This window comes from Charadrius vociferus, unplaced genomic scaffold, assembly GCF_000708025.1.
Source record: "Charadrius vociferus isolate BGI_N301 unplaced genomic scaffold, ASM70802v2 scaffold487, whole genome shotgun sequence".
Classification (NCBI taxonomy): Eukaryota; Metazoa; Chordata; class Aves; order Charadriiformes; family Charadriidae; genus Charadrius; species Charadrius vociferus.
This window is the reverse complement of record NW_009649169.1, coordinates 1,241,626-1,251,890: the sequence shown is the minus strand read 5'-3', so window position 1 is coordinate 1,251,890 and position 10,265 is coordinate 1,241,626. Positions and strand designations below refer to the sequence as shown.

The 10,265-nt window shown below is 41.1% G+C and overlaps 1 protein-coding gene across 1 annotated transcript; it reads right to left on the bottom strand.

Annotated features, from left to right (window-relative positions):
* Positions 1-4,231: 4,231 nt before the first annotated feature.
* Positions 4,232-8,510, bottom strand: LOC104289541 (OX-2 membrane glycoprotein-like). The gene is made up of 4 exons (XM_009888499.1): positions 8,453-8,510; positions 7,312-7,638; positions 6,395-6,661; positions 4,232-4,344 (listed from the first exon to the last, which is right to left on the bottom strand). Exons 1-4 carry the CDS (start codon positions 8,508-8,510, stop codon positions 4,232-4,234), a joined length of 765 nt encoding a protein of 254 aa, XP_009886801.1.
* Positions 8,511-10,265: the final 1,755 nt, after the last annotated feature.

Here is a 10,265-nt window from a genome sequence, read left to right as displayed (position 1 = left end):
ATAATGAAATACGAACACAGATATGATTCACAGGACAGAAATTGCGTTAATAACACAAGTAACTCAATTTCTGTTTGCAAAAGAAAGGGCTTCATTTTTAGTAGCCTATACTTTGACACCCCTCCTTTATATGGGCAGGACAAGTTCTGAGATGTTTCCTACGCCTCTACCTTCATACTGTGGGTGGCAAACAGGATTCATGCCATCCCTTCAGACAGAAGCCCAAGCCATGCCCCAGGAGACCTGAATTCATCCATAAGCCTTCCCCTCCCTCCTCCTCTGCCAATCCTTCTCCCAGCTTCTCTGCAAAACGGAAAGCAGGATGAGGAGCATGCTTTCCCCAGAAAAACACGCTGGGGGAAAATACGATGGGAAAAAGAACAAAGCACCAGCCATCCCTGCCCTTCGCAATGAAAAAGGGTAGCACTGAGTTGTGGAAAGCTTGGAAAGAGCACCCATGCCCTGTCTCTCTATGTTGCAGACTGGAGGGTACTGCCAGGCACATTTCTGTGAACAAAAATTTAAGCAACTTACTAGGGAACAGGAGTTATCTGCAAGCAGTGGGCGATTAAACCCAGAAAACAACTTCACTTGGGTTGCAAAATATTTCTGTCTGATGACCAGCCTGACAGCAGAATTACCTCTCTGTCGACATTTTTGTATGGCCGTTTTTGTGTGGGGTTTTTTTTGTTTGTTTTTTTTTTTTGTTTTTCTTTCTACCCTTATTAACTTTGTTTAGGTCTGTTTGGTTACTATGCTTTTACACAGTGGTTTTTTGGTTTTGGGGTGGGTTTCTTTGGGTGTACTGTTAAGAAGCGTAAAGGAATGAGGCTGTTGCAAGCATACCACTGCATATTTTTATATTTGTCCTATTTTGAATTCCCCAAAATAGCAATCTCTTACTCACGACGAAGCCACACTTGAGAGGAAACCAAGGCAATTCTAAAATGAGTCTCCCCAGCTGGGACACGACGGCCAGAGACCCATTCCTCTGTGAGCAGGGTGCATTATATCCATCTGCCTCATGAAAGAGGGAGTTATGTCTTGAGTTTATCGTCTGAAAGGCTAATATTTAGCTGTCACTTTTAGAAGAATTATTCTGAAAAGTCTCTTAAAACTGAGCTGCTACTGTGTTGCTCTCAACTACCTAGTCTCTTACCATTAAGAAAAACAGCTGGATGTCAAAGCAAATTTGCTGAAGAAACAAGTCAAGTCCTACAGATAAAATAGGAATTGTCATAATTTTTAAGCCAAAGCTTAGAAACACAGCTTTCTCCAAGCTGAATAAACACTAGAGGATACTACTATAATGTCTCTTCTGGAAATAATTCCTATCTCTACTATAAACAAAGCAATGGAAAGTACTTATTCCTGTAAAGTTTCCCAAATAACCGGCATCTCCTGCACAGGATTTCCGTATTTCCTAATCTTTCAGGACTTCTTTGTACACTAAAATTTAGGTTTGCAATACCTATGTATTACAGCTAATCAGCCAAGTTGCTACTTGCAGCTTAACAGACCTGAATATATATTATTTGTAGCAACATCCAAACTTCAAAAAAATAATAATCAGGGCGTCTTAAATTCCTGTTCATGGTATTAAGCGATCTCTAGCTGGTATCGAAGATGTATTTTCAATCTGTTTTATAGCACTTAGGCAACATTTGAGGTACACCGAGGTTCAGTATCTCTTTGAAATACAGTTAGTTGGCTGTATTCAGACACAAACATCTTGAAACAAAGACTTTAATACTGCTTAATCTAAGTTCCATAAAATTTCCACTTGAAGGAAAACCTGAATGTTTCCACTTCCAAACAGGAAAAACCCATTGCTATGTTGGTTCTTTCTACAGAATGGATTTTTTGATCTGACCTAATTTCTACTATGACTCTCCAAGTTTTCTTCTTCCAGGTTCATCCAGTCTGCTCAGCTTTCTTAGGTCACATCCCACCTATTCAACAATAACCTTCGAGAATTTTTTATGTTGTTGTTATAGCTTTTTAAACACAAATATACTATTTGACTATTTCTAAAGCTTTCCACTTGGCAAAACATGCATAAGCTACCCAAGAGGGATCAACACACCAATGCTTAAAAAAATAATAATAATAAAAAAACCCCAATCATGCTGGCTTTTATATCCATTTGCGAAATAACCCTTCCTCACAGACCACCACAAGCCTCCAGAAACCGCTTGCGTGGAATTTTATCCCCCTGCAGACTGCTAGGTCCTGAGGGCTGACCGTAAAGCTTTTTAACTGGCCAGGCTGAAATATTATTACCCTGCAAGCCTTGAAATAAACAACCGAAGCTATGGGAAGGATTCAGGTTGAGACATGTATGCGATAGGTAAGTCACAGGAACCTATCCAGAACGACAGCTTTTGTTTTGCTTCAATCCAGGCACTTGGCTTGTTAACTGGACTGCTTCCCATTGGCATGGTCTACAGTTAGGCTCTATCAGTTGAACCAGGTGGGAAACAGTTTAACTTTTTACCAGAAGAGTAGCACTGAAAAACCTCTGGCGTGGGTGAAGTTATGTCTGGCGATTCATTGCAGCCTGCTCATCATACTTAAATTGAGCCATAGGCACAGCTAGATTTGCCTCTCTGCTTGGCAAAGGCTGAAGATGGGAGTTTTCCAAAACTTTTGCATCCACTCTCACCACAAAGGCCGCTCAGTTTGTTTCCAAACAAATGACCTTTTCCCAAATGTTGTGAAGACACTTCACTTTGGATATTTTCAGGGACAACCAAAATGTACATGTGCTCTGTAACTGTTACACAAGATAAATACCTGAGGGATGGGACATCAACTTTGAGCCCCAGCTCTTCACCTGATTCCCAAGCATCAGCCATGGAGAGGAAGGAAACAACAAAAATAAAAGCAAAGCTAAACCTAACCATACTCTCAACAGCAGAAGAGAAGCAGCTTTGAGGGAGAAGGGTCCCCAGCCACCCAGATAAAAAGCTGTTGTTTTACTCTTAAAACCAGGCATCTTGACAAGACTAGAAAGGCTTTGCTTGTTATCTAGTGCAGAATGAAAAGAAGTATTGAAGCCCTAGATAATGACCTCAGACAGACATCGGTATCCTCCAGCCAGCACTATTAGCTCTCTATTGTGCTATTACAAAAAGCACATCCAGAAATACGTACGTAGGCGCTGCTCCTCATTCCAACACAATCTGAGGACAACAGAGGATAGAACCAGAAAAGGGCTTTCTGCAAGATGTTATTCTCTTTTGGGTGAATCAACTGCAACCAATTCTTTAAAGATCATAAACAGATTCCACAGACAATTGGGGAAAAAACAAGTCACACAAAAACAGACTAGGGTCCACAGTGTGCTGTTCAGAAGAGAGCTAAGGAGGTGTAGGGATTTCCTCATAACATGGTATTTGCAGGGTGGTAATGCATTCTAAACATAGTATTAAAAATTACTACAGCTCCCAGGTATTCTTGGCTTTCTAAAGATTTTGCTGGGAAAGTGACAGTAGAATCATAAACGAGATAAATTGTAAGTAACTTTCATCAAATTTCTGTGATTTCTGAAGCTTAAGGCCTACCCCCTCCTCTAATTTTTTCCTTTCATTCTGTTATTAGTAATTAAGACTAAAAAGTTGAGTTGATCCATAATCGGGTCATCACACATACAAGGACATTACACTGACTACAGTTTCTCCTTAATTCATCATTAGGAAGCAGATTTGTATGCCAAGTTTGAGTGTATTTCTCCATCCCATTACACAGTTTGTCTTAAAAATACAAAGAGGGTGCTGTGACCAGAAGAAAGCCCTTCCCTTGAGGGCACATCACTGTGCATAAGCGGGTTTTTCCTCCAGCATACCTCTTCTGCCAAAAATTCTTTGAGTATATTTAAACTCAACGCTTTTGTGGCCCTCCATGAAAATGTGAACGACCAGGGAGTTACTTCTGCTGAGACTTCTGCCTGAAAGCAAACCACAAGCAGCATGTCCTGCTCTGCTTTGATCCTCCTGTCACAATTTGTAGTCTTGTACTCCCCTAGTGCAGTAGCAGTGGGAAAACGGCTCTTAAAATTACATGCAACTGAGGCAACATCTAATAACTGTAAACACATTATTATAAAGTTTACTTGTCCAATATGACAGTCTCATACCCTCTCAAAGTCTCATTCTTCTCTGTAGATGACCGGACCTTATTATGTGCTCTACAAAACTCATAGGTTTCTATACATTGGTGACTCACCACTTCAACTCCTCCTACATAACCTCTTCTTCCAGCACAGTGTGATCAGAATCAGAACTATGATGACAATTAAAATCCCCACAGTAATCACCAGCCAAAGCAACGAGGATCCCTCTTCTGTGAAAACAAAACAAAAAATACACCAAACTAAGCTAGTTTATACAGGAAAAAGACCAAACGAGCCAAGAGGATGTCTGATTAATGACAATTAAGAAAAATATAATTCCCGTACCTGATACAATCGTGGGCACACGCACATAAGCAGAACTTTATACAAGTCTTGATACTTTCTGAAGAGGTTTTTTTGCTCATCCAGATATTGAAGGTTTTGTTTGTAAAATAAGAGTTATTCCTTTTACTGTTAAACACTTAACACTGTTGTAAAGGCTAAATTTACTTTCAGAAGAGAAGACAGTCTATGTTTTGATGTCTGCAAGTAGCTCTACCCAACATCTGAGCGTAAATGTCCCTCCCTGGTTAGGTATTAGCCACTTTATCTGACTACCATTAATCAAAATGTGAATCGTAGAATCATAGAATGGTTTAGGTTGGAAAGGACCTTGAAGATCATCGAGTTCCAACCCCTCTGCCATGGGCAGGGACACCTCCCACTAGACCAGGTTGCCCAAGGCCAAATCCAGCCTGGCCTTGAACGTCTCCAGGGATGGGGCCTCAACAACCTCTCTGGGCAACCTGTTCCAGCGCCTTACCACTCTCCTAGTGAAAAATTTCTTCCTAATGTTTAATCTAAACCTGCCCTCTTCCAGTTTAAAGCCATTCCCCCTTGTCCTGTCACTACATGCCCTACTAAAAAGTCCTTCCCCAGCTCTCCTCTAGGTCCCCTTTAGGTACTGGAAGGTGGCAATAGGATGTGAAGGCTCATACCAATGCTCACTGATATTAGCTGGAAAACTTTCTGAATTAAAATCTATTTGAATAAAGCCAAAACTATCATGTCTTTTAACAAAGTTAGGTTGAACTATTGATTTGAATTTATCTTTCTCTAAAATGTAAGACTGTTGAAACAACAAGCTATTAGCTGAGTTTTCATTCTCCTAGCAAGGAATAACAGTCTTAGCTTCCTGCTTTCCGAGATACACATTTCCTTTTTAAAGGGTTGAAAAAAAAAAAAAAAAAAAGAATATTGCATTTGAGACAGGAAAAAAATTATTTACTATGATTTTTCAATTAGTATCACTTCGAATTAAGAACTAATTTTCTTTTGAACTTTTAGAGAGAAGATATTAAAAGCCAGCTCTTACTCTTTACTACTATTCCTATAACAATCACTTCTTGACCGTGTAATTTGGGAATTAACCCACAATCCCAAGCTGCTTTTCCTGTCTTCCTGATTTCCAATTGGTCTTCCTTTTAAGGCTCAGGATTTGGAGACATGTGAATTTTAAATCACCTATGTCAATGTTCATGTGTGAACTGAGAATGGTACTTTAGCTTTTAATTTTTTATTTCTCATTTATAGAACTGGGATAAAAGTCTTTCCAGCAGAACAGTGTTGGAAGAAGAAATAAATTAGCACTAAAGGGTATCTAGATGTTACATTGTTATATTTAATATTTCCCCATAAAACCAACGTAAGTATCTTCAACTGACCACCTTCCCATCTGCCGGAAAATACTATTCCTCCCTAACCATTACTGCAATACATATGTCTCAGCAAAAACGTCACTAAAAAAATAATACACAGCTTAACTGTACCAAAACATGTAGTAAGTTTAACTGAAACATTTGGTTAATTGCTCTTCAGAGATAGTTTGTTATTAATTTTAAAACTTCCACTTCAGTGTTCACTAGGCAACCCACAGAGTTTTTACTTCATTTAGATAGATACCCGGTGACCGATATTTATATCTACTTTTGGACTGTCAAAGAAACTACGAAAGCCTGTGTGAAAACTGAATTTCAACCTGCTGCAAAACAAACGGTGCCTCAAAAACGCATAGCTCCCTAGCTGACTAGTTTGGCTCTTTTTCTTTTTGGAGAGGACTCCAATATGTTATCATCTGAAAGATGGCAGTGAAAGCAAAGTAGGATTTCCTTTCTTCTCACTCGGCACATACACGTTTCACTCCCTTTCCATCCAAACATGCTATTTGCAAAACACGGAGCCCAAGAGAATGCTGCCAAGTAGCTTGTATTATTCACCTACCTCCTTTCATTTTCACAGGCAATTCCATTTTTTCATTTGTGTTGCTTACTCTGCAGGTCAAGTCCTGCGCACCAATGTTCTGAGTGTTGTAGATCTCCAGTTTACTGGTGATGGACACCATCCCATTGGTGTGCCTGACTGTCTCCTGTGTAGGAGTAGAATTGAATAAGTCGTTCCAGGTGATGGTGGGCTCTGGGAGGCCAACAGCATTACAGACGGCTATCAGATGACCTTCAGAAATGTTGTAATGGACAGACGCATTGAGACCTTCCAACACACAGATAAGACAATCCATCACCACAATGAGCAGCGAGTCATAATCAGTGATTGCAATTTTACCATTATCAATCAACAGCCCCACAGCACAGGAATGCAAAAAGAGTTCATTGGGTCAGGTCCCCCCTCATAATTCAATATTCCTTTCCTTATACTGAAGTTATATATCCTAAAGTTTTCACTCAACCCAAAATCCCAGGTTTCAAAATGATCTGTTAAAGTAAAACCATTTCTCAGTCCGTGCTGTTCTCCCATCTGCCAATTGCCTATCAATGGTTGGGTTCGGCACAGCAGCTCACCGTACTGGGGTCGTACCTGGCACCAAGAGGAAACTGGCAACATTGGTTTGCCCAGGTTCCAGCTGGGACTGCTCAGGGGCTTACAAACAAAGAACCCACTCCCTTTTTTTTCAGCTGCTACTCACAGAATAATGAACAAGGACAGCCCGGAGCCAAAGCCACCACAACAGGCTTGAATATGACCCTCCCAGAGTCTTGCTCACAGCAGTAATGCTGTGTTTCTACATCGTGTTCCACTGAGGGATGCTCCTACCACTGCAGCTCCTGAGTCTGCTCAAGGAAATGCTGGGGGCGAGAAAACACCTCTTTTTCCACGACAGACATCCTTGCAGAGAACCTCACCAAAGACACTGAGGCAGGTACGTCCCGAGAAGGAGCCGGAAGGGAAAGCATTGAAGATACATGTGTAACACCCTGAATCGTCCATTCTAGTGTTCCAAAAAGTGATGCTTGTCTCATTGAGTACCAGACTCGTGAAATTCATTCGGTCTTGATAGGGCTTATGAATCTTTAATCCTTTTATGGTACTGTATGTAGCTATATTATTGTGTGATTTTTCGGAGTCCTTTTGCCATGTCACTTGCAGAACATCCTTGGGTTCTGTCAGGGCACAGCTGAGAGTCACGTTTTCGCCCACCTTCACGTTTCTGTGTTCTGCCTGTGGAACCACTGCAGTGACATGAGATAGTTAGTGAAACGGGCAGATATCACACACATTGAGAAGCCTAACGCTGATTCTAAGGCCTGGATTACCCACAGACATAACAATTGCATCAATCACATATTGTTTCTATGGTTTTCCCCCACCAAAAAGTCCTTTTCCTGCGTCCTCCTAGAAATCAGTGATGTTATGTTGATTTACATTGGCTGAAGCTATGGCTTTCTTCTAAACTATTTAAAAGAGACACGCTCTATTTCTGTACCCATCCCTGCAGACTTCCCACTTCAGTTTTATTAAATCAGCTCCTGCATTCCCATTCTCAGCAAAGACCCAATTTTTGTTTCGTAAAAGCTAGAAGAAGACTGAATGCACCAGGGAAGTGCACACCAAGCCATTCTCAGAGAACTAAGCAGCAAAACGGGCTAAAGAGAATTTCAGGACTATGTAGCTTCAGAATTTGCAGTGCATTTGAGAGGGAGGGAAAGGAAAGGAGGAAAAAAAAAAAAAGAAAAAAAGAGAGAGATTTGGTCTCATGGGGAGGATCTGCTAGGGGAAGTTTTGAACTCAGGTGAACAACTGTGTCCAGTGTCATTGTAGATATGGGATGCTGCATGCCCCTCCCATTTCCAAACGTTGCTTCATGAGGTTTTGTGTCATATCTGCCAGCTCTGTGTCTATGTTTCAGTTATCTAATGTACGTCAAGTGGCACCAGCAACCTGTATTTCACCTATTTTTGCCCCTTACTCTGGCTGTTGAAACCTTAGGAATCAGAAACCAGTTCCCTGAACATTTTCAGGCAGATTTCAGGAAATTCAACTTACCATTTGCCTCTCCAAGCCAACCACAAGCCAGACACAAAATCAGAACTCGGAAAGTCATTTTGGAAGGGAAAAATCTGCTTCACCTGAAGAAAGATAAAGCAAAACGCATGGTTCAATAACTGATCACCTTCCAGTGGCATCACATCTCCAGGGTGCAAACATTAACGGTAGCTTTGTCATGTGAGAAAAACACAGTTCTAGGAACAGATATTGCATCTTGACAGGTTTCATTACACAAAACAGGAAGTGCTCTAGTCAAGGTGGGGAAAAAGTTGTATGATGAAAATTAGAAAGGCATTAATCCACGAGAAGCGTGATGTACTGCTTGTCCAGGACGAGCTACGGCACTAAGAGAGAGGTAGGGTTAGCTTGTGAGATCAAGGGATGAATTGAAAGCAACTTCTCTGAGGACTTCAGGACTCCCCATCTGTCCAAAACTGCATGAATCAGGGAGCTTTTGGGGCATACTGCACTTGCTACATACAAATATATTTCCAAGGTGGGAAAGGGGTAAAAGTAATGTTGTGTTGCTGCTTTCCCTAGTGAACAGCTTCAGACCTGCTTTCTGTTCCCTCAATCAGTTAATATTGCCACAGTACAACAGAATTGCAGACCCCCCTGAAACTGAACCTGGTGCCCTATTTAAGTGGAAACGTTATTTCGCCTAAGATACCTCTGTAACACACCACCTACACCCGAGCTTTTTTGCCAATGTCTGCAAAACTAGCTGGTGCTTCTTGGGAGTGTATTCTGTCAAGAACATAAACAAATCCCATCTTTTTAAAGACTTTCACAACATACAAAAAATTGAAAAGAGGCATCTGTAAAGCATTTTCTATGTTATCATGCAGCTTAAAAAAGGAGGGCTGATGAACAAATAGAAGAATTAGAGAAAGAAAAAAAAATATCTAGTTATGAAACAAGTTCCCAGTAAGCTTGTGCACACAACCAGTAACCTATCTTTGAGTTTTAAACGCACTATGCTAAAACAACTCCTGATACATCTCCACAGTTACCAAGCATGAATACAGACCAAGATCTTATGTGTAAAATCAGGAAACAGGAATCCATCAGCAACAAGCCCAGTGAATAATGAATTTGTCAGCTGATACAGTATAGCTGGATACTTGAGCAGTGCTCTAAGGAAGTGTGACAGATATTCCTAAGAGGATGCAAAAATCAAGGGCCAGCACAGCTAGCGAGAGAGAAATTTCAAGTTACAGAAGTGTTTATAAACCAGTGAGGGATGTGCCACACCTACAGCAGAGCACAGCCTTCTAACTCACTGCTTTAATACCTCTGTCAAAGCCCTTAATGCAGCATTGCTCACACCTGCTGTAGCTACGTTTCATACAGTGGGGAACCGGGCTACTGTGTTGCAATACTGGTCAAAGGAAAAAAAAAAAGGGGGAAAAAAAAAGGGGAAAAAAAAAGGAAAAAAAAAAAACAAGGAAAAAAAAAAAGGAAAAAAAGTCCCTTTAGGTCATAAGCCCAATCCAGCCTATTACGGGGTAGGGGGATAAATAAATAAAAGAAAGAAAGAAATCTGGTGAGGCTAGGGCAATTAAAGAGTAAAATCTTCACTGTACCATACCTTCCTAAATCACAGCGCAGAAGTCTCCTGGGCCGCCGACTGTACCCCTGTGTTGGATCCACTGCTTCTCCGCGACCTCCCGTGAAACTTCTGCAACTTTTAAAAACCTTCCGTACTTTCTGGCGACCAGCTCCGATAATTCCTGGCCGCCACTTGCCGCCTCTGGCTTCTGACGTCACACGAACTTCTGGCGGCAACTGCTGCGGGAACCCGGCACCC

What these genes read in the sequence shown, in the direction of transcription:
- LOC104289541 (XM_009888499.1), bottom strand. Translation starts at nt 8,510, where the DNA reads ATGACTTTCCGAGTTCTGATTTTGTGTCTGGCTTGTGGTTGGCTTGGA. An exon ending in TTGGCTTGGAGAGGCAAATG is followed by an intron (nt 7,639 to 8,452) that starts GTAAGTTGAATT and finishes ATGTCACTGCAG; the next exon opens with TGGTTCCACAGGCAGAACAC. An exon ending in TACCTGCCTCAGTGTCTTTG is followed by an intron (nt 6,662 to 7,311) that starts GTGAGGTTCTCT and finishes GTGTGTTGGAAG; the next exon opens with GTCTCAATGCGTCTGTCCAT.